Source organism: Jaculus jaculus, chromosome 9, assembly GCF_020740685.1.
Source record: "Jaculus jaculus isolate mJacJac1 chromosome 9, mJacJac1.mat.Y.cur, whole genome shotgun sequence".
In the NCBI taxonomy this organism is placed as follows: domain Eukaryota; kingdom Metazoa; phylum Chordata; class Mammalia; order Rodentia; family Dipodidae; genus Jaculus; species Jaculus jaculus.
Genome location: NC_059110.1, coordinates 36,841,111 through 36,865,904, shown reverse-complemented (window position 1 = coordinate 36,865,904; position 24,794 = coordinate 36,841,111). Strand labels below are relative to the sequence as shown.

General features: G+C 38.0%; 1 protein-coding gene across 3 annotated transcripts in view; it reads left to right on the top strand.

Moving 5' to 3' along the window:
* The window catches only part of Lama2 (laminin subunit alpha 2), a 640,019-nt gene that overhangs the window by 293,134 nt on the left and 322,091 nt on the right, over nucleotides 1–24,794 (top strand). For all 3 annotated transcript variants that reach the window (XM_045157983.1, XM_045157982.1, XM_045157984.1), the window contains 2 exons: nucleotides 6,928–7,068; nucleotides 9,789–9,962. In XM_045157983.1, coding sequence (XP_045013918.1) covers nucleotides 6,928–7,068; nucleotides 9,789–9,962 — 315 coding nt within the window. The remainder of the gene's footprint in view (nucleotides 1–6,927; nucleotides 7,069–9,788; nucleotides 9,963–24,794) is intronic.

Below are 24,794 nucleotides of genomic sequence, written 5' to 3'. Positions count from 1 at the left end.
AAGAGAATTTTCCTAAATGTATTTGGAATGTAATCAGAGGCTGAGTTATGGATGAAATGTTGATGAGTCAAGTCAGAGTTTTGAATAAACAGTGATCTCACAAACCCACACATAACTGGGTGTCAAACTTTCAAGATTTCATATGTTAGCATGAAGGTTATGATATACATAGCTGTGTAACATATTATGGAGAAGGTAGTATGCTTTTGTCGTCTGAAGGTACACATAGAAGTCTGGGAACACTCCTCTGCTTGAATTACACTACTCTATTAAATCATGTTGTAAAATAATCACTTCAAATATTATTGGTAAAGAAATATTTGAAATAATCCTATAAATAAGAAATTGCATGCCTATATTTGTGCTCTTGAGGGAACTTGGGAATGGAAGAGGGAAGGAGAATCTGGTTAAGCTAACTTTTTACATGTTGAGAAAAATCTAGAAAGAAGAACTCTGTGAGTTAAACAGATTTCCTCACTGGTTCTGCATTGCTCACCAGCCTCAAAAGGCCCATCTATAGCTGTAAGGACTGAGAGACACATAGATATCATGTCCTCCACATTGACTATTTATCTGTGTTAGAGCCCTTGTTTTTGGCAGAGCCTGAGAGCAATCAAAGCATAACAGTATGGGATGGAATGAGTTTACCTCAATCTGATTTGGAACTTTAAAATAAAAAAGCTCTTGGCAAATGGCATTCAACATAATTTCTTTAAAATAAGGAATGGTTCATGTTATCTATATCTATATATATCTATATCTATATCTATCTATCTATCCGTCCGTCCATCCATCCATCCATCCATCCATCCATCCATCCATCCATCCATCCATCCATCCATCCATACATACATACACACAGGGAGCAAATATGAATAAAACCTATAAAAATAGAACCATAACCAAAAGTAGGTATAAACAAATGAGATATGGGGGGCTGAAGAAATGGCTCAGTGATTACGTATTTGTCTGCAAAGCCTAATGCCCCAAATTCCATTCTCCAGTACCCATACAAAGCCAGATGTACAATGTCCCATATGCAACTGGAGTTTTCTTGTTTTAGCTAGAGACCGTAGTGTGCACATTCTCTCCCTCTCCCACTTCCTCTCTCTCTCTCTCTCTCTCTCTGTGTGTGTGTGTGTGTGTGTGTATGTGTGTGTGTCTATCTCTCTCTGTGTCCCTGCTTGCAAATAAATAAAAAAAATTAAAAACATAAAAAAGCAAACAAACAAAGGATGAACAAAAGGGCAAAAGGAAATGTGACAGTAGGGAATACATGGATAAGGGAAGCTGGAAGGACAGAGAGGGATTACAGATAGGAGGGTGGGTAGAATCAACAAAAATGCTAAATGCTGAATGCTGAACACTTCATGAGTATAACATAACATTCATTTTATATAAAAGATTGACCAATACAAGTGTATTGTATCAACCCACTGATGCATCACATAAAAGTTAAAGATTTCTTTGTTCTATTTTCTTGCATTTAACAGACATTTTGAATACTATTGTCAACTTAACTCAGTCACATTTCTGCAAGTGTATCTCCCCTGGAGCATCCATTAATGACCAATTCCTGAGAGAAAAGATTGTCTCTCTTAAGGTAGCCTGAATGCCCATTATTTAAGCAGAGAGTCCCTGGATGGACAGTACCAAAGGTAGCTCCTATAGGAAGTATCTCAATGCAATGATTTGGGAAGAATAAGTGATGCGTAGACCTTCATTTCTTATATTAAATTTTGCTGCCAATATTTTTGACAACATGGATCTTTCATTTTATCTCAACCAACAAGGTGAATTTATAAACCATGTTTCCAGATTTGTGTGAAATTCCACTCCTGCCATAAAGCCTTCTGAAACCTTTATATCCCATTGTCCCCTAACTTAATTCACTTGTGAGATGCACTTACTGTATTCCACTCTGCATTAAAGTTGATTGTTAGTGTATCTTTTACCCAGGAGACATTGGTTTTTAAGGACAGAGACCTTGACTGGCTCGTCTTTACAGCACTTACAATTCCTAGCTAATGTATTACTTCAGGTTATTAGATTAGATTGAACCTGCAATTATTTATTCATAAATTTTTCAAGGTCACATTACCAGAGTAAAGTGGAGCTAAGGAAAATGTAACTAATGTCTAAAATTTTCTAATTGCTGAGCCCAGTCTGAATCTCAGAAAAGTGGTATTATTTGCTTTCAAATTAGAGTAAATGAGAAGTAGATTAGACCAAGTACAGAACTAAGTGTACAGAACAGCTGGACTGTGTCCTTAACGGGATATGCTAAATTATAATTATAGATACGCTTCATCTTTCCTGGCTGTGTGCTGAAGATGCTTGCAACTTCAGTGCTTTGGGGACCTATTTGTCCTCATAGCTCTGAGGTTGGGTTGATTGTTATCTTAAAATATTTGAAACCTGCCTAAAAGAATTAAAACTGGTGACATTAGTGGTAGCCCTTTAATTTATTTATTCATCAGGATACTCAAATTTAAGACATGAAACAGGAATGTAGAGGGACCCCCCCCCTGCAATGCAAAAATAGAAATAATTGAAGTTCTATGTCAGTCATAAAAATTATAAGCCATAAAGCTAATTTTAAGCAAATGTCTCAGATTTAAGGAGGACTTCTTATTCTTACACACTTCTCCACATTTTACTTTATCTTTTCTGTTTTATATTTTCTTCATACTTTCAAACTTGTACATCCCCTGTATTCTTTCTAATCTTGTCTTTTTCACACATTTAAAAAATTGTATGTGTGTGCAAACATGTTGCTATATATGTGAAAACATGTGCATATACTTGCATTCTGGAGGCCAGAAATTGATGTTGGAGGTCTTCCCAATAATTCCCCTTTATTTATTCTGTAAGAAAAGATTTCTTATTAACTTTGGAACACACTGAATCTGCAAGCCCTAGGAATCCTTTTGTGCCCACTTCCCCAGTGCTGGGACTTCAGCCACCATACTCAGCTTTAATGTAGATGCCAGAGCTCCAAACTCAGGTCCTCATGCTTACATAGCAAACATTTTCTGGAGTAAACTCCAAATACATTTTCAATAAGCATCTACACTATGCATAACAGTTTTGCATGCAGGACAAACACCACCACTAACAGACTCATTTAAATTTAACAAATTTTGGGCTGGAGAGATGGCTTAGCGGTTAAGCCCTTGCCTGTGAAGCCCAAGGACCCCGGTTCGAGGCTCGGTTCCCCAGGTCCCACGTTAGCCAGATGCACAAGGGGGCGCATGCGTCTGGAGTTCGTTTGCAGAGGCTGGAAGCCCTGGCGCGCCCATTCTCTCTCTGTCCCTCTATCTGTCTTTTTCTCTGTCTGTCGCTCTCAAATAAAAAAAATAAAATAAAATAAAATAAATTTAACAAATTTTTATGAAGCTAGTGGTCGATATTGTACCAGGAACTCTGTTATTTTCTTGGACTGTAAATATACATATGATAGGGTTTATACCTCTGAGTAGATAGTGGATATACCTAGAAGGAACCAGCTTTGCAAATCTAGCTCTGTTTTTCTTTCTGCTGCTGCAGTCAAGTTCGCACTGCTGGTAGAAATCACCTGACCAAGAGCAGCTTTTGGGAAAAAAAAAGGATTTATTCTGGGTTCTAGACTTGAGGGGATGTTTTACAATGGCAGGGGAAATGATGACATGGGAAGAGAGTGGACATCATCCCCTGGCCAACATAAAGTGGACCATAGCAACGGGAAAGTGTGCCAAACACTGGCAAGGGGTCACTGGCTATAACACCCATAAGCTCACCCCCAACACTACATTCCCTCCAGGAGGTGGTAATTCCAAAATCTCCACCATCTGGGAACCTAGCATTCAGAACACCTAAGTTTATTAGAGGCAATTTGATCAAACTACCACATCAGCATAGTAAAGCAATGCATAAGTTATGACAGAAGTTAATTCTCTGATGACAGGGAAAGTTCAGAATGAAGTAAAAAATAACTCAAGGAAGAGGGTAGATGTCTAGCAATGATTGCTTAAGGAGTCATGAAAATCTGTTTTCTCAGAATCAGGAAGCCTTCATTTAGAATTTCTTAAATTTGGAGATCATATACTTCTGAGTTTTTCATTATATAGTCAGCTTTCACTGGCCCAAGTTCATAGTATAGTCTCACCTATAAGCAAATACATTTTCAGGACAATGGGATTAATGAAAAAAATCTGGAGAACAGTCACCAAACAAGAAGAAAATTTCCCCTTAATACCTCTATGTAATTAACTGACTCGCCTACATGTTGAAGAGAACACTGTAAAATATTAACCAGGGGAAAATAATTTCTCGATTTTCCAATTACTCTGATCAGGGAAATACTTTTCTAGTTACCCTAAATTCTCTACATGTCAAATTCATGTGCTTACCTCAAATATGTATATTTTAAACTATAGAATGAAAATACTTTACAACTGGTAAAATGCATGTATCCATATGTTAGTTTAATGTCTTTAATTTCATCATGTAATTAGGTTTGAAAATGAAGTTGCTCCCTAAGATACAGTGGTGAATCTACTTGGTTCTGCTTCCATCTGTTTGGATGATCTATGTATTGCTGATAATGGAAGTCTCCAATTATGATGGTGTTGGTGTTTATTTCTGTTTTATTGTCAAGTAGGTTTTGTTTTATGAATTCTGATGCCCCTGTGTTTGGTGCATAGAGATTTATGATTGTGATATCCTCTTGATGGATCATTCCCTTGATAAGTACGAAGTGTCCTTTGTCTTTCTTGATTACTTTTGGTTTGAAGTCTATTTTATAAAATATTAGTATAGCTACACCTGCTTGTTTCTTATTCCCATTTGCTTGGAATATCATTTTCCACCCTTTCACCCTAAGGAGGTATCTGTGTTTGGTGGTGAGATGGGCTTCTTGAATATAACAGATTGAAGGGTCTAATTTTCTAATCCATCCTGTTAGCTTATGTCTCTTGATGGGTGCATTAGGGCCATTAATATTTAGGGTAATGACTGTGAGGTTTGATTTGATCTCTGCCATATTGTGTTGGTTTATGTGGTTTGGTGTTTCCATTGACATTGAAATATTTTGTGCCTTCTCTGAATTTTATTATTGTGATCTGTTTCTTATAGGCACTTGAGGTTGACTATTTGATTCTTCTGTGTGGAGAATTTCCTGAAATACTCTCTGTAGATTTAGTTTTGTGTTCATATAATTGTAAAGCTGTGTTTTGTCATGGAAGTTTCTCTTTCACCATCTTTTATGAGGGATGCTTTGCTATGTAAAGTAGTTTGGGTTGGAAGCCATAGTTTCTTAGACTTTGCAGTGTTCCTTTCCAGCCCTTCTGGCTTTTGGGTTTTCCATTCTGATTACCTTTAAAAGGTAATTACCTTTAAATGCGATGTGCTGTTTTTCCCTAGCTGCTTTTAGGATTTTCTCTTTGTTGTCAATGTTTACAGTCTTAATGCAATATGTCTTAGAGAATTTCTCTTTTGGTCCAGTTTGTTTGGAGTTCTGTTAGCTTCTTGTATCTTGATGGGCCTTTCTTCTGTGAGAGAAGGGAAAGTTTTCTTTGCTAATTTTGTTAAATAAGTTATCCATACCTTGGGTCTGATTTTCTTCCCCTTCTGGTATTCCAGATGATGATCCGAATGTTAGGACATTTAAGGCTATACCACAGTTCCTTTATGTCTGTTCACAGAAATTTTTGAACTTATTGAAACTTTTGAACTCTCAAACTATTTCTTCTATTTTTGTATTCCAGGTCTGAGTTTCTTTCCTCCACATGGCTGACTCTATTCTTGAGAGCTTCTAGAGAGTTTTGGACTTCTTCAGTTAGGTTTGCATTTCTACTACTTTTCTATGTATAGTTTCTATCCCTCTTTCAAGTTCCCTTTTCACATCATTTTCTGATTTTCTTGCTGCTTCTTGGAATTTATCGTTGCATTTCTTTATGCCTTCATTTAGCTTAGCCAGCTGATTTTTGAGGTCCTCTTTTATTTTCTCTCCTTCATATCCTGTAACTATGTTTGGACCACTTCCATTTTCTTATCTCTTAAGTCTAGTCTAGTACTGACAGCATCCACACTATTATCGGTTCTTTGTTGCTTTCTGCAAGTTCTACTGTTAGCTTTGTCAGGGTTACATTGCTCATAGCTTCATTTTGGGGTTCTGATCCTAATGCCTCTTCTGTGTTTTGAATGGAAACATCCATTGTTGGACTGGACAATCTTATTGGATTTACTTACATTTGATTTTTCATGTTATTCCTTTTGCACTGTGGTCTTCCCATCACAGTGTAGGGGCAGAGGGAGTGGGAAGGAGGTTGCAGTGGGTGAGGGGAGGGGGGAGGTGGTGAGGCTTTCATGTGGGGCAGGGAGAGTGAGGGGCTCTGTCATCATACAGAGGAGCCAGTGGCTTTGGGAGAGGAGAGCAAGTGGGGAGGGAGAGCTAGCTGCTTTGGCGTGTGTGTGTCGGGGGGGGGGGGAGTGAGGGACTTTGGCATGGGTGGTGGGAGCCAGAGGCTTTGGTGTGGTGTGGGGGCAGTGGGTCGATCGCTATACACAGTGGCACAGGTGGAACTAGGCTGGCCTGGGTCTCCTTGCTTGCACTTAGTGCAGGAGGAACATGTGGCTGGGTCTATAGCCAGGACGGCTGCTTGAGGGGATTTGGGGGTCTGGTGGGCTACCAGGAAACATGGGAATCAGCCAATTCCCTTTTATGCCCTTTCACTGGAGGTCTATAAGAGGCTGCTTTCTCCTAAAAGTCCCAGTGACCCCTTAATGTCTTGCCTTTACTTCCCCAAGGAAATGTGGTGTGGTTAGGCAGATGCCATCTTGACTGGAAGTCCCCACACAACCAGGTTTTGCTTGTACAGACATAGGTACAGCCCCTGGTTTGAAGCTATGCTTCTGTTCATCACTAATGCACTGCTCTACTTGCAGGAGAATGTTGAAGGTGAAGACTGCAGTCGTTGCAAGCCTGGCTTTTTCAACCTACAAGAGGATAATTGGAAAGGGTGTGATGAGTGCTTCTGTTCAGGAGTTTCCAACAGGTGTCAGAGTTCCTACTGGACCTATGGCCATGTAAGGAGAACAGCTATCTGGTGGCTGCTGTCACTGTGGGTCTCTCGTAATAAATTAAACATATTGCTTAGACTTATGCAGAAGTAATGGAATTTTCTTCAGATGCCTGTTGTTCATCTTTGTTCAAATCCTTCAAGGTTATATATATCAGTGTGTAGTCCCTGGTCCTGTCAGTAGGACACACTCACATTTCCAGTGTTCTGCAAGTGAACTCACAGTGGAGTTCCTGCTGCTTCAGTCCTAACAGCACACAACGGATTAGAGAAAACACAAGATTGTAATACTAAAAAAGTGCATTTTCCATTCACCAATATGCTTCATATATTAAGAAAACCTCTTTTTAACTTATATACAAATACATCAGCCTTTTGTTACTATTTGGTTCTTCTTGCACTCTTTCATTATTGAAAAGGAAGCTAGATTTGGGCAATGCCTTTTATTTATTAGTAATTAGGGTCATTTTCTTCTGCATGGAATGTGTGTATGTTTCCACCTCTAAGCCCCACCACCCTCCCCACTGCATCTCTGTATAGGGCAGTTTTGTTCCAAGGTAGAAGACATGGGGAGGAAATTGGGACCTTTGGAAGTTGTCATATATACATTTGGGGTGGCTTCCAAGTGCAGAGTGCAGCCAACAGACTGGAGGGAGAAGCCTGCAGAGTCCATGAGAAACTAGACATTTTAGTGTTGATGAGAGGTGGACAGTTGTTAGTGGGTTTTAGCAGCAGAGTGACATGATCTCTTACTGCTATTTTGGTATACTATGTTCCGAACAAGTCTTTGTTCATATTTGATCAGTGCACTAATCTAGAACACAACCACAAAAATATTTTTTCAGCCCATATTGCTTTGAAGTCAGGTTGTTTTGAAAAATTATAAGTATTTTCTGATTATGCTCTTATATCTAATTTTGAATCTCTGTCTACAGTGTCCAATATACTGCTTTCATACAAGACTTCAAAGAGCCAACAATAACAAATGGGCATCTAGTCTAACGTCTTCATTTTTTTCTAGAGTCCTGTTTAGTGCTCCTGATAACTTTCCTCATGAACTAAAATGTGATAGCTGGCAAAGGAGCAGAGCAGGTGGTGTTCAGCTCTTGTTTTTTACCTAGGTCCACACAGTCTTACCAAGCTGTTTTAGAATGCCCACGGGGGGTGAAATCAGAAATGGAAAGGGAAGATTTACTATTGTCTAGCTACCAGTGAGTGGTCTCTCATTTTCTTTTGATCAGGGCAAGCCCAGTTATTCTAAAACCAAAGTTTTTAGGACAAAGCTAAATAAACTCCAAAAGGAAAAAAAAAAAAAAATGAGAGTCATAGTTCAGCTATCCCATCACTCACAGAACTAAAGGTGTCCCTGGAAGCAGTACTCTGAAACCTGGTAGCCCTGTGCTGTTGACCCTTGGTTATCAACTTGCCTGGACGGAGACATGCCTAGGAGATTAGTAAAGCACATCTCGGGAGATGATTGGACTTTGAAGGATACAATCAAATCATAGTTTAATCTACTGATTGATTCGAAACTATAGTAGTGGAAACTGAAACACAGAGTATGGCTGGAGGAAATAGGTCAGCGGGGACTTGCGTTTGAAAGGTGTACCCAAGCCTAGCCCCACATTTTTTTTATTAGTTTTGTATTCAGCAAGTACAGGAAGGTTGGTACCATTATTAGGCTCATCCGTGGCCTACCTCCTCCCCATTGGCCCCTCCTTGTGGAGGTGTATCCGTCGTGCATTGTGCGGGTTAGCCCACAGTTATTTAGCCCCGCATTTTTGTCACCATGCTTGTGGCTGCCATGAGATGCTCCCCCACCACACCCTTCCCATTATGATGGCTAAAACTTGTGGAAAGTATGAGCAAAATAAATCCCTCCTTTCTAAAGTGACAAAAAAACTCATACAACCCTGATAGCCCCAGGTAGCTGGTAGCCTGACAGCTTAGCAAACACTATTTTGTTTTAACTAAAGAGGATGGCTTAAATTGGAAGTGTAGCTATAGGCCTGACCCTAGCTGGTAAGGTAGATTATTACTTATTTTTTACTTCTCATTTAAAGAAATTTCTTTTTTCTGGGCCAAGGTCCAGGCTATGGCTCCCTAGAGCACTTCTGACCCTATGGGAAGTAATACATACACAATTGTAAGATGTTGTCATAGTAACAACCCACAATCTTTAAATGTCCTGAAGCTCAAAGGTAAGAAAAAAAAAGTAGGAGGAGAAGAAATATTTATGAAATGCTACATTTTACATATTTCAATACATAATTTCTTTTCTTCCTTCTTATGAACACTTATGCAACACTTTTGAAATACTTTGTTTTTTTAAGCCATAAGAAATATTATTGAAGTGAAACTATGAAATTTAAAGTTCAATTATTTGAAAAATTGCATGGCATTGTAGCTATTGTATAACTTTGAATCTATTTTTTATTTTTTTTAATAGTATTTGTAATGACAATTTTCAAAGTAATAAAAACTGATCCTTACATAAGTGCTAGCAAGGCTCCTAGAAACATAAAGAAAAAGAAAATAAGCAAAGGTACCATATGAGTGCATATGAAAGCTTCCATGATATCCAGAACTTTCATGGTTTCTTCTAAGTCTATAGCTTTGAGGGTTTTTTTTTTTTTAATTTCCAAAAGTAGAAACCACAAAGAATGTGATAGGGGAAAAATAACTGATTTTTATTGTAACTTATGATGAATGTGTACTGTCTCTAAGGTTCTAGATATGCATGGCTGGTATCTGACTGACATGTCGGGCCGCATCAAAGTGGCTCCTCAGCTGGATAACCCAGACTCACCTCAGCAGATCAGTGTCAGTAACTCAGAGGCCAGGCGATCCCTCCAAGATGGATATTATTGGAGTGCTCCAGTTTCATACCTGGGAAACAAAGTAAGTACCTATTCCATATTGTTCTCAATACTCGTCTTTACCTGACTGCTTGGAAGAGTGAGCTTTATTCAGCATTCCTTCTTTTTTAAAAAGGATGAAATCAAGTGCATATTGTTTCAGATTACCAGAGTCAGCTTAGTCAAATCAAGTTGATCATTTCTCCCATGTTACATGGGTGCAATATATATAAAAGGTAATAATGGGCCACAACATCCTGATCTTTCATATAGAATGAATGCTAAGAAAGCTTTCTGAATGAATGAATGAATAGATAAAATCTACATGGCATTTTATAAAACATTATAGATGTTGAAAGAAGCTGTGTTGTGTTTATTTGAAAATAGATGCTTGTTTAGAGTAGTGTTTGGTGGGAAGTTTTTACTCAAGATTTCTTCATTCATATATTTATTTTATTTCAAAACTGATATGCAGTGAAACTACTTTTTGTTCTACATGAGATGAATGTTAGTGGAAAAGAAACTTATTACATGGCTAATTTAATGTTTGCAATAAGATGCATGTAAATAACATATTTTAAGGATTTGTAACAAAAGGAGACCCTGAACATGCTATTTTAAAAACACACAAAACACAGTTTTTCACACCAACTCATGTGTATAAAAAATCATATATAAATAAACAAATATGACAATTTTAGGTTGTTTGTGAGGAAGGGATCTATTTTTGAGGGGAGGGCTTGTTTTACTTGTGGTAGATTAATTCTCTTGAGATAGATGCCCTAGTGTTTAGAATTTAATTTTATTTTGCCAAGCAATTTGTTAGAAGCTAAATTTGGTGGTTTATTTTGTGATTTTTTTTCATGTTGTTTGAAAGTTAATAAAACACCTTTTCAGACATTATATTGCCTTATATTCTAGGAGCCATGATGAGAAATCACTTAGGAAACTGTTGCTATTTAAACCTAGTTGGCACCTGTAAAAATAGATTGTTTCTATGGGAAAAATCTTCACTGGTTAAATAAATTAAATTATATTTATAGTAATTGGCTCTCTTGCATGGTATGTGATGAAACAGAGAAAGGTAGTAGCTTATATTTTAACTGATAGAAAAAATGCTAACTCATGGCCACTTTCTAATTTTTAACAGGCTTCTAAGTACTATTACAAAAATTTGTAAATGAGTAACATGGGTTTTCAATGAACATGTATTTTAAAAGAGATAGCATATGTTTCCAAAAATCCAAGAGCTGTAGTAAAAGTCTAATTAATCTTTTATTTGCAAGGCCCCTTATGACAAGAAGTCATTTTATCCTATTCTATTTAGGAACCTCCTATATTTCCAACAAGAGTAAAATAGTACATACAACTTAAATTTCTACCATTTAGCATTGCCAAAAAGTAAAAAATAAAAATGAACTGTCATTTATTTTTCCCCTTCTACTGTACAGAGAAGTTCCAAGAAGAGATTGGTCAAAATCAGATGAGTTTCAGAATCGTTTTTATAATGTGGTTAAATTTATTTAAAGAAAGCTACTGATAGAAATTACCATGCTTTCCATAATTTTTTCTTTGGTCATATGCTTTTTCTTTTTGTTGGCCAAAAATCAAAGTGACAGAAGGAAAGCAAGCAAATGAAATATTAAATAGCATCATAGAAAAGAATTTGAACATCCTGTTTGTAATTGTTGGTTCCCAAAGATAACTTCCCTTATTCTAGTTGAACTGTTTCTTATAACTCCCCACAATGACAACCTTCATATTCCCCTGTAGACCATGTTCACATCAAAAATCTGTGCCACCATTTCCATTCAGTGAACAAAATGATGGTTACAGGGTGTGTAAATTATTTGAATATGGAAGACATACTTTCATGTAATGTGGAAGCCCTCAGTGGTTTAGTGTCAGGCATCACAGTATGAATGAAACAATTTGCCTTAATAACTGAACCATATAAAATTTTGATACTACAATAATACTGAAAGCTCTTAGAAATTACCACAGTACATCTTAACTGTCATGTCACATCATGTAAATTATAACCATGATGACATATTTAGCTTGGTTGATTTAATATATCACTAAGGAAATGGAAAATTGTAGGTCCTTGTTTGTAAATTCAATAAAGCCACTTTTTGTAACAGTTTAGGCTAAATTCTTTATCAATAATTGCTATGTGAATCAGAGCCACTGCCTGAATCTGATAGAAATAGTTTATCAAGACCCTGTTCTATATCTGCTCTCATAATGAATTTTGTTGATTTAATTTTAATTCCTGAGTTGAAAAAGTATCCATGAAAAAAGGGGGAAAGTACTTATGAGATGTAATTAGCTTTACTTAAAATATACTAAGTTTTAAATAATTTGATATCTGCTTCATTATTGGGCAGCTGCAACAGAAAGCAGGAAGCTGTGTATTTTCTCTTATACTGGAGATATCACAGTTCCTTGTTGGTTAGGGACCTAGCTCCATGTAGTAAAAGTGTTCCCACTTGGACTATATCTTACTAACATGGAAATATACCTGGTTATAATAAAATTCAAGAATACAAGTAAATTTAGTAATAAGTGTGTTTTAATCTGTGAAGTCTTTTTGTTGCATAGGCTAATGAGGGATTTATAAGTGGCCGTATGGGTGTGTGTGGATAGTGAATGAAGTCCAGCAGATGTTGATACATTGTCATACTGGCTGTTGTAAAAGCTCCCACATTGTTAACTATGAATAAATTCATCAGTAGTAATCATGAAGTATTTTTTCTCCTTCATGAGTGAGTATTTGGCACAATTAGAAGTTTATTTTTATATAATTTTTCCAACTCATTTTCAATCACCAGAGAAAACGAAAGTAGCCACCGACTGGGCTGTGGTAGGCAGCATTTGATGTTCAAAATGCTTGGCAAATATAAATGCTTGCTTGGAGGGCATTTATGTTAGCATGGAGCCCAGGCAGAGGAGGAAGGAGCCAGAGTGACAGACAGCTAATCCAGCTGCTTTGCTAAAAGGTGCTGCAGTTCAGAAACAGGGAATTTCAGAGAAGGGGGTAAGACTACATTAGTAAACTAAATGCTACTGGAATACCAAAAAGTCATTTGCTTAAGGTTGCCTTAGTGGTCTGAAATAGCTAACGCCACCTCCAAAAGCAGTTCATTGCACCTGGAAAATTCTCCAAGAAGCTTGGCTTGTCAGCTTCTCTTCAGACATTGCCACAAAGTTTTGAGATTCTGTCTCTGAATGTTACTGAACTAATAATAAGTGATTTTTTTTTTGACAAAATAATTCTTATTTGCTACACTATTTTGCCAACTTCCCATTGCTGGGTCAGACAACTCTCCATTGTTTCATGTAGCTGCCGGTGAAAAGCACTTGCAGTTAGGCCGAAGATCCCCACAGCGAGAACCTCATGTGTAATAGTGTCCGGCTTCTGAGAGTAATCTCTGGTAAACTCCTTTGTTGTGTTTGTTCAACTTTCGTTCTACTTCACAGAGCCCAAATTATAGCTGTGGATCTGGAGGTTGATGTTTGAGATTTACTGGACAGGGTCGTTCTTATCACATCAAACAACTCAGCAAATGTCTTGTGATTGATGCTAGTGCTTAATACAAACCAACAAGAACCAAAACATTGTTTTGATGATGTTGCTCACAGAGGACCTTTGAGTGAGGATTTCTGTGTGAGCTGAAAGATGATTTCAATCTCATAGTTTTAGAAATGTGAAAGCACTAATAAGTATGAGTTTCTTCTCAGTGGTAAGTGGTATAATTTGCATTCATGACTTCATTACTCCACATGTCTCAAAACTACTCAAAAATGGAGATTAAGGTCCAGAGAGATGACTGAGTGGTGCAAGCATGAGGACTGAAGGTCCCCACATCAATGCTAGGAGGGCATGACAGCCTGCATGTAGTCTCAACACAAGGAAGACAAAAACAGTGGATCCTGAGGGGAAGCTGAGGAGCAAGATTAGATGAGTTAGGGAGCCCTGAGTTCAAGAAAGATACCCTTCCTTAGTAAAATAGACATGGAGTGATCACAAAAGACACCTCACATTAACCTCTGGCCTCCTCAAGTGTGTGTATATGCACATATGCACACCTGTACACAAGTGTGCCCATGATATATGAGCATGCATATACACGTGGATACAGACCATGCACATGTATACATGTAAAAACAAAGTAGTGTTCAAGGTGAGGATGGTAGCTTGTGACTGAAATCTAGCATTGAGTGGAGACAGGAGGCTCTCCATGAGTTTGAGGGTAGTCTTGGCTATGCAGTACATTCCAGACTGGACTACAGAGTGAGACCCTATCTCCAGAAAGGAGAAGAAAATACAAGAAAACAAGAAAGTGAAACATAAAATTCTCTTCTCCCTCAACAACTCCCTCTAATGTAAACCTTGGAGTAAATCAAATGAATTAAGACTTCTGTGTGTATGGGGAATGGCTTGACCATAAATAGGATCAGTCACCTATGATTTGTTTTTATCTCATATTCAAATCATATCAAGAATAAATTAAAATAGAATAGGATGAAGAAAAAGATCTTCTGTCTGGAAAATCTCAGAAGACTTGTTAAGGATAAATGATAAATATTAAAGCATGAAAAGATAATAAATCATTTATAGGCTATAATTCTAGTTTATACGATATACTCTGTAGTCCATAGTTATTATATAGTACACTATGCAGAATTAGCCCCCAAGTAAAATTAAAGTTCATATAGAAATATTTCAGACTTTCATGTTCTTGTCATAATGTTACACTGACATTTGTCCTACTTACATTTATAGAGCAATAATCCTCATAGAACAAATTATTATATAAAAGTGTAATCTAATATTCATACTAAGTTTTGTTCCCACTCTTGTATAATGATATTTGATAGGCACAAAAATTAGTTTTTATAATTGATTAACTGATCAAATATTAGGTAGGGGAACATGTATTTTAATAGCACATTGGTGGGCAAAAGGGGTATTCACTTAGCTGTTATTTTTTTAATGTAAGCTGACTTACAATATGGTTTAAAAAAAAAAACTAACAAAATCTAGAGATATATCAGTAGGAATTTACCATCCATGACAAAGAAGGCAATGGTCCTCCCTTTTTTCCCCTGAGACATATGTCTCTGAACATATTCAACGTCATTGTGAACTTATGTTGTCATCTCTCTTGAGATACATGTTCATATATATTCAAACTAATTAACTGATAATACAGGTATCCTAAGTAGAGAAAATATGGAATAATATAATAATAAATATCAATAGTTAGCTTTGGAATCTAGATATCATATTTAAAAGAAATAATAAACAAGTGTGCTAGCTCATGACGGTTACCTCAAAAGTTGGGAGCCTGAGGTAGGAGGGTTGCCATGGGTATGAGTCATGCCTAGGCAACCAAGTGAGATACTTTCTAAAAAAGTAAGATACTGAGGTGTAGAGATGGCTTAGCAGTTAAAGAACTTGTCTACAAAGCCTAAGGACCCAGGTTCAATTCTCCATGTCCCACATAAGCCAGATGCACACAGTGGTGCATGTGTCTAGAGTTTGTTTGTAGTGGCTAGAGGCCCTGATGGACCCATTTTTTATCTCTAGCTCTCTCCCTCTCTCTCCCTTTCTCTCTGCTCATTCACTCCCTCTCTATATATTTAATAAAGAAATATAAACAAAACCTTTTAAAAATACCCCCAACACCTCAGCACTGAAGCAGACCAAAAATGAACCCAACATGGCTCAGGGAAATTTTGCGGAAGAGGGGGCAGAAAGAAAGTCAGAGTCACATGTTGGGTCATGTTTTGCAGAGACATTTATCATACCAATAACTGGGGGCTAACTCCACAATGCATGACCCATTTACATCAATAAGGAGGGTCTAATGGGAGGGGGTAGATCACAGATGAGCCTAAACAATGGTACCAAACTGCCTGTATTTACTGAAAAGAAAACTAATAAATTACATTAAAAAAAATAATATACTAATTTACTCTGAGTGAAAATGACAGCAGATATCAACAGAGGATACAACCCCAGACCACAAGCTAATCTTAATTCATGCTAATATATTCTAAAAGTAAACCTGTAAAAGTGTAGTTATTTTTTAATATTTATTTATTTGAGAGACAGAAACAAAAAGAAAGAATGAGAATGCCAAAGCCTCTTGCCATTGCAAACTTAAGAAGCATGTGCCACTTTGTGCATCTGATTTTATATGGATACAGGGCAATTGAACCCTTGCTGGAAAAATTTACAAGGAAGCACCTATAACCCCTGAGCAATCTCTCCAGGTTCAAGAGTATTTCTTTTTCCAAATGAAGAACTAAATGCCATTATAACATCAATACTAGTCAGGTGTAACAAAATTAAGAGCTCAACAGTATGAAAGTCATCATATCTGGCATCAAATAAAAAATTACCAGGCACACTAACGAGCAGAACATATGAGCCATAACAAGGAGAAATCATGGAATTAGACCTCCAAAATGAGAATTGTGAAGGTGTATCAGAATCAAATAACCAAGAAAGAGAGAGGGAAAAATCACACAAAAGGAGAAAATGATACAATGTGAACAGAAGAACAATGATAAAAAATAACCAATTCCTGTAAGACCCCTATGTTCTATGATCTGAATGCCTATATATTCCCAGAATTCTAATGGGGTAGCCTAGCAGCTAACATGATAGTATTAAATAGTGGGGGCTTTTGGGTTACATGATTAAGTCATTTCTTTTTTTTTTTAAATTATTTATTTATTTATTTGAGAGTGACAGACACAGAGAGCAAGACAGATAGAGGGAGAGAGAGAATGGGCGCGCCAGGGCTTCCAGCCTCGGCAAACGAACTCCAGACGCATGCGCCCCCTTGTGCATCTGGCTAACGTGGGACCTGGGGAACCGAGCCTCGAACCGGGGTCCTTTGGCTTCACAGGCAAGCACTTAACCGCTAAGCCATCTCTCCAGCCCAATTCATTTCTTTGTAAATAAGGTCAGTGCCATTATTAAATAAAATGTTGAAGGGAGTTGTTCAGCTCCCTTTGCCATGTAAGGGCACAGCAAAAACAATTCCTCCTTGGGAGCAGAGGGGAAGCCTTTATCAGACATTGAGTTAGCTGATGCCTTGATGTTAGACCTATTATTCTGCAAAGTGTGAGCAATTCCTTTCTAAACTTTATGTTACCCAGCCTATGATATTTTGTTACAGTAACTTGAATGGATTAAGACTTTGCAAACCAAAGTATAACACAAAGATATTTTAAAGCTTTGGAAATAAAGAAAAAAAAAAAAGAACCCTCTGTCAAAAAAAAAAAAAAAAAGAAAGAAAGAAAGAAATGGAAGCTTTATGAAGTTGGATAAAGGAAGTTTGCTCTGTGATGAGAGTATAAAGTGGGGCTCTCATCCTATCCTACCACTCCTTATGTGAAAACTGAAGAAAAAAAGCCGCATAAATTTGAATGTGCATCAAACAACTCTTTATGCATGACTACAGGCTTTTTCTGTACAATTTCAATAACATTACACTCAGCTTGATGAAGAACTATTGCAGCCAATAGACTGTTGATTCTGACGACCTATCCAGTTTTATGAGACAGCCCTTCCCTATGATGCCATCTGCTACTTAACAAATGACTTGATGCAGTTGTAGTTGCAAGATAGTGTAGTTCCATTTCTGACCTTGTCATGACAAGAATATACATTTTTTCAAAAAAATTGTGTGTGTGTGTGTGTGTGTGTGTGTGTGTGTGTCCCTACTAAAAAAGGGTATGTCATTGTGACTGGGGTGGATCTGAAGTACAGCCCCAATGTGTGTACAGGGCACTTGGAGCCCTGGCTCTTGGTATTTACTGGCTGTTTGTTGGTGTTTCTGCTTAGGTCCATGGAATAGAGTCAGTTTCTTCTGCCATTGATGGTTATTCCCTAGAATATGTCATTGTATACTACAATTAAGTGTTGCAGTAGGGTACCAAAAAAAGATAGGATGGATGGTTTTAGACAGATATAGAAGGAAGACAGTGTGACAATATATGGAGAAGGTGGCCATTGACAAGCCAAGGAGGGAGACCTGGAACATATCCTTTCTTCATAGCCCCCAGAAGGAACCATCCTTGCCAATAAGTTATACTTGACACCCCTTCCGTTTCTCCACTTTCATGAGAACTGACTAAAAACTAATATGCAGTGGACATGTAAGGGGATGACCTGGATCAATTAGATATGTGGTTACACACACTGACTGACACTTCCTGTATTTTTACAAACCTGTTGTAATCCCTTAATTCAATTGAGCTACACTTCCATTACTTGTAAAATAGGGCTTCTAACACCCCTTTAAAATCACACAAATGCTTCATACCTGTCCTAAGCTCAAATAAGAGCCTCAATAAATGCAGACTGCTTTATGAATTTCTAGTTATGTGCTATTTTAAGCCTCCTAGTCTAATGCATTCTGTATGTCAAATAATAAATTATTAATTGCTTTTTAAAATCCTATAGCTTTCATTCTTGATATAATATATGGCCAAAAAAGGCGTATCACTCAGTTCTATAAAGAAGTCATAGAAACTGATAAGTGCAAGGTCAATAGTCCAACAAAAAAGCAGGCAAGTTATACAGACAAAGAGTTCATAGGAAAGAAGACATAGTTGGTCTTAACTATAAAGCAATGTTCAAGTGATTTATAATATGATAATTACACTGAGCAATTACTTGTCATTTACCATATATAAAGCAGGAAAATAGGTGTTGTGCTCTATCACTGGGAGCTTAACAAAACCCATCATTAATTTATCCTCATAATGAGAGTTTTGATAGACAGTGATACAATCCAAAAAAAAAAAAAAATAGAAATCTCCCCCGAGGTTGCAAATTTAATTGAATGTATTATAGTAATATTCACTTCATTAATCTCTTATCCCCTTTCCTATCTTTAAATGGTTAAACTTAGAGTGAAATATATATACTACCATGTGTTTCTTAGTGAAAAAGAGTATGTATTTATAATTATAAGGTGACTTGGCTGAGATGAACTTGTGGTCAACTACTCCACACAGGTACCGAATATGTCAAATTTGTAAAATAAGACCTTTTAACTAAAACAACTTTTATTTATAATTCAGTGTGTTACAAGATATTACTTCTCCAACTCACAGTTTTGTAAAACACTGTTGTTTTAATGTGATCCCTTAATACATATTAAGAGCCCAGTCCTATTGCTAAGTAGTAGTTGTCATGCTTAATTAATCCCAAGGATTTGGGTAGCAGCACTTTTATCTTTCCACAATTTAGGAAACTCTGCGGCCTCTTGGGGCAGCATAAAGTTGACATCTGTATTCTTCATATCTTCCCATCACTGTGAGTATAGCTGCTGAGACAAAGCAGATGTTCTTTTACCTGAGATCTTCCAAAGCTCTCCCCCTGTTACCTGGGTCTGAGATTCTAAGCATTTAAAATCTCACATCAGTTACATAGAAAAAGAAGATATGTGATAGGACCCCAATCTGAAATGTGATGAATTATTAAACATGTAGTTTGTGGGTGATTGAAAATTACCTGCAAAAGAATGCTTATCTCCTTGAGGCACATCGAAAGCTAGCAGAATTGAGCCAATTAGACTGACTGTCTCTTCAATGAGTTGTGACCGATCAATGGTAATAGCTTATTATGATGATAAATGAACCCATCTCTCAAACTGAACCCTGAGTACACACTTCAGCAGTTCCCTTGAATCATGAGGCCATTACCTCTCAGCTTTAGATCGACAGCAGTGACAGCCGCGGGAGCAGAGAGCATGCATGGCTAGACAGAGGTGATTGTTTTACTCAGATGAATATATTCACAGCTATTTCCAAGGAAATGGGCAGTCATTGTGCTTTGTGTATTGATACCTGGTATAGTTATTTCTTCATTAGGGAGAACCCTTCCCCTGGCTTTAATATTCTGAAATAGCTGGGTTGAGGTTTGTTTCTTAAGTTTTTGACTGTTTACAATGTTTGAATATCCATTCTTGTTGGTATCTTGGTCAAGTAAGTTTTCAAAATAAAAATAAATTCTTACAATAAACATACATGAATATGTTAATGCATATATTTTTGCAAAAGAATGATTACAAGAATGATTACTCATTAAATTTCAGTTTATTTATCATGTGGTTTAGAGGAACCATTCGTCTCCTTTACATTTGTGAAAATAATTATAAAAATCAATAGTTTAAAAGTTAAAACTGTAAATGTTTTGAATTTTGTTTTTCTAACTTAAAGAAATGTCAAAAATTCTTTTCAGTATTTACTGAAATTGGAAAAGTTTCATGTGCCCCTGTATTTGTTATTGTCTCATTCTGAACAACACCTGACCAGATCAACTTTAAGGAAAGGAAGATTACTATTTGGCCTTACAACTTACAGCTCCAGGGGGCGGTGCTCATCATGGTAGGGAAGCATGGCAGGCCATCACGTCAGCAGGGAGGAACAGCAAGCAAATCGGAAGTAGGAACAGGCTACAATCTCAAAGCCCTTCTCCAGCGTCCACTTCCCCCAGCAAGGTTCTTCCTCCTAAAGATCCCACCATCTTCTCAAGCCCCATCACCAGCAGGGGACCAAACACATGAGCCTGCATGGAACATGTTACATTCAAGCTACCTCAGGCACTATAGTCATCACTTTGGTTTTAAGAGAACTAGGGGAGAAATGGTTGTTTTACTGACAAAATATAATCTCCTGATTCTTACGAAGCATTAAACTGCCAAATTTCCAAAGTTTGCATAACACCACCACCAACAACAAAAATCTGTTGGTTTAACAAAATAAGCTAATGAAATTACTGTAGTGAAAGAAGACAACACCTTAACAGAGATATACTAGTAGTTTGGAAGGTGATGGTCAGAGCTGATGTTTAGTCTTTAGTGAAAACTTGGATTTTTCAAAGTAGCTCTTTCATGTCAGGAAACTGTGTGAGACAGGGTAGAATTTATAGATTATCAATACCTTGACATTCCTCAAGAGTAGGTGAAGATATTGAATCACATATTGGAGACTCTGCTGTCACTTTATAAGCATATTGGGTTATATAGGCCTTAGTTGGGGAATGAAGTTGTTATTAGTTCATAATAATAAGGTATGAAGTTATGTTCACCTCCATCATTGCTTAACACTGAAATGAGTACTGTTTGTGTTAGTTATTTCAGACAATAGCTACGTGAATGACATGTCATTCCTTGGTTTTACCATACCACTTTTCCTCTTTGTAAGATGGAAATGGTCTTTTATAATGATTAAGTTAATACAGGTCTCAAGATGGGGACATGTAAAATAATGAGCATTAGGCATTTAGCTATCCAGCAAGTCCTTACTGGAGGTCAGATTTTATTCCATTGAGGTTTCTGGAAATGTTCCTAAACCTCAAAAAATAAGGAAAGAGAAAAAAGAAAGGAGAAGAGAGGATGAGAGAAGACAGAGGGGACTTGAGGATAAACAAAAAGCAGAAAGACTCAGAACAGGAAAGGAATAGGAAGAATCCACTAATACACATTTTTTAGGGCATTTTGATTTACCTTGTGTTGCAGTCTGGTTCACATTGCTGGTATAAATCACCCAACCAAGAGCAGCTTCTGGGAAAAAGAGGTTTATTTTGGTTTACAGGCTCAAGGGGAAGCTCCATGATGGCACCGGAATGCAATGGCATGAGCAGAGGGCGGACATCATCCTCTGGCCAACATAAGGTGGACAATAGCAACAGGAGAGTGTGCCAAACACTGGCAAGGGGAATCTGGCTACAATACCCATAAGCCTGCCCCCCAAAAATTCATTTCCTCTAGGAGGTATTAATTCCCAAATTTCCATCAGCTGGGAACCTAGCATTCAGAACACTTAAGTTTATGGGGGACACCTGAATCAGACCACCACATTCCACCCCTGGCCCCCATAAACTGATAACCATACATGATATAAAATGCAATGCATTCATTTAACTTTAAAAGTCCCATAGTTTTTTATCAATTCCAATGAGGTTCATACATCCCCATAGTCTAAGATCTTTTAACTGAGCCATAATACCAAAAAATAACCTCAAAAAACCCATAATGGCACAGAATAAATATTCACACTGCAGAATGGCATTGAGCATAACAAAGAAACACTTAACCAATAGAAGATTTAAAACAACCAGGGCAAACATCAAACTCTGTAGCTTCAAGCCCAACAACTCTAGCCGCTGACAAATCAAGTCTGATGATTCTAACCAGCAACAAGTCTTTGGCATACCAAATTTGCCCCTCCTGCTAGGCTACTCACAGTCCTGGAAAACTTCATCAGGGCCAGAGCTCTCATTGGCAGCCATGTCATGGTCCTGGCATCTCCACTGGGTCTCCACTGCAAACCAAGGTTCATCCTCATGGCCCCATGGGGTCTCCGTTCAGTCAACCAGCAATCCTGCTTCACACTGCCCATGGCCATTTCCAAAACACAAGACTGTGTTGTAAACTCAATGACCCTCTCTTTCCTGCATTTCTTATACTCCATAATACCAGTAGGGTGCCAGTGTGTTAATCCGGGGGCAATAAAGCAGACTTTGAAGAACAGGACACTCCTTGAGCACTCAGGCCTCTTCAAAAGAGTCTACATTCTTCCTGTTGCCCCAGCATAGGTCAACTAGCCCAGTCTCAAAGGTTGTATTCTCTCAGTTGCAGCTGAATGGGCAACACTTCACCCAAAGATATTTCTTTCTGTGCCATACCCCTTTGCTCACACCAGTTTATTTCTACACAAAGCTACCATGTACAGCTTCTCAGGACAAGGGAATAAGAGCAAGCTTCTCACACAAACTGCTACTAGCCCACTCTAAGTAAAGCTCTTTCTCACCCTCATAAGCCAAACCTCACAGTCCATAGTTCTTACTACATTCAGGTCTTGCAGCTCAGACCAGAATAGTGTATCTTGCTGTACTTACAGCACTGCAAGGCATCGCTTAGGCGAAAGTTTCAGATCCTCACACACTCCTCTTGAAAATCAGCTCCAAAAGGCCAAAGCCACACAGTCGGGTGTCTAGCAGCAACTCCACTCCTTGGTACCACTTTTATGTTGCAGTCTGGTTCACATTGCTGGTATAAATCACCCAACCAAGAGCAGCTTCTGGGAACAAGAGGTTTATTTTGGTTTACGGGCTCAAGGGGAAGCTCCACGATGGCAGGGGAAAGTGATGGCATGAGCATAGGGCAGACATCAACCCCTGGCCAACATAAGATAGACAATAGCAACAGAACAGTGTGCCAAACACCAGCAAGGGGAAACTGGCTATAACACCCATAAGCCTGCCCCTAATTATACACTCCCTCCAGGAGGCATTAATTCCCAAATCTCCATCAGCTGGGAACCTAGCATTCAGAACACCTAAGTTTATGGGGGACACCTGAATCAAACCAGCACACCTTGTAACTACCAGGACCACTCGGCTTGTCTGTGAGGAGGCAGTCTCTGGTGGGAGAGTGAGCAATTTTTCCCTCTAGTTTTCATTTGGGCTATTGCAGAGGTAGTCATCAACCTCACTGTTCTGGAAAGAAAATCCTCTACAATGAAATGGAGTGGAAACAGCCTGCAGCAGAAAGCTTTGCAGGACACTGAAGGTCCTCTAGGCCATTTACTGCCTGAATCTTACTCTCCTCATATCACAGAGGAACAAATGAATAGTTTGTTGTAACTTAACTGTGGAGGTACTTTGGCTTTTTCCTTAAAAACAAGTTGTCAAACCATTTAAACATCGTAATATCTAATGTTAATTCTGTTCTTGATCAGAAATTTGTTGTGACTGCACAATAGAGTAATATGTTTCACCGTCTAGTAGGTATTTGGAGCATGATGGGTACAATAATGCTTTGAAATGGGAAATCACTCTTGTTGTGTCAAGCTCTTGAACTTTGTACCAGCTGATGAGTATTTAGGATAAGGGAAAAGTTAACCATGTTGGGAATGAAATCCACACTCTTTGATCCTCAAGCACAGCCTACATGAGGTTTAAGTCCACTTCCCTGATTCATGCCATATAGCACTCTTAAAGGAGTCAAGCCAGGAGTTGAGAAAATACATTGAATTTAGATCTCCTTTTAAAACTTTGTTGTAGCTAAAACCCCTGTGGGGGTGTGCTCTACCCATTGTTTGCCAGTTATCTGAAGTATTCATTACACATGGACATTGTTGACTCTTAAACCAAATTCCTGAGCTGGAGAGATGGCATAGTTATTAAAGTACTTATCTAAAAAGCCAAAGGACCCAGGTTTGAATCACCAGTACCAATGTAAGCCAAGATGCATAAGGTGGCACATGTATCTGGACTTTATTTGTAGCAACTGGAGGCCCTAAGATGCCCATTCTCTCTCTCCCTCTTTCTCTCTGTCAAATAAATATATAAAAATAAAAATAAATAGTTTCATATTGAAGATGTTGCAGTCAGATTAGCATTGCTTCCAGAAAACATTTGACCAAGAGCATCTTGTAGGGGAAAGGGGTTTATTTTGTCTTACAGGCTCAAGGGGAAGCTCCATGATGGCAGGGAGAAAAATGGCATGAACAGAGGGTGGATAGCACCCCCTAACCAACATAAGGTGGACAACAGGAACTGTGCCAAACGCTGGCATGGGGAAACTGTCTATAATATGCATAAGCCCACCCCAAAAATAAATTGGCTCCAGGAGGCATCAATTCCCAAATCTCCATCAGCTGGGAACCTAGCATTCAGAACACCTAAGTTTATGGGGGACACCTAAATCAAACCACCATATTCTGCTCCTGCTCCTCATTAACTGAAAGCCATCCATGATGTAAAATGCAATGTACACAGTCCAACTTCAAAAGTTGGCATAATTTTTAACAATGTCAATGATGTTCAAACATCCCC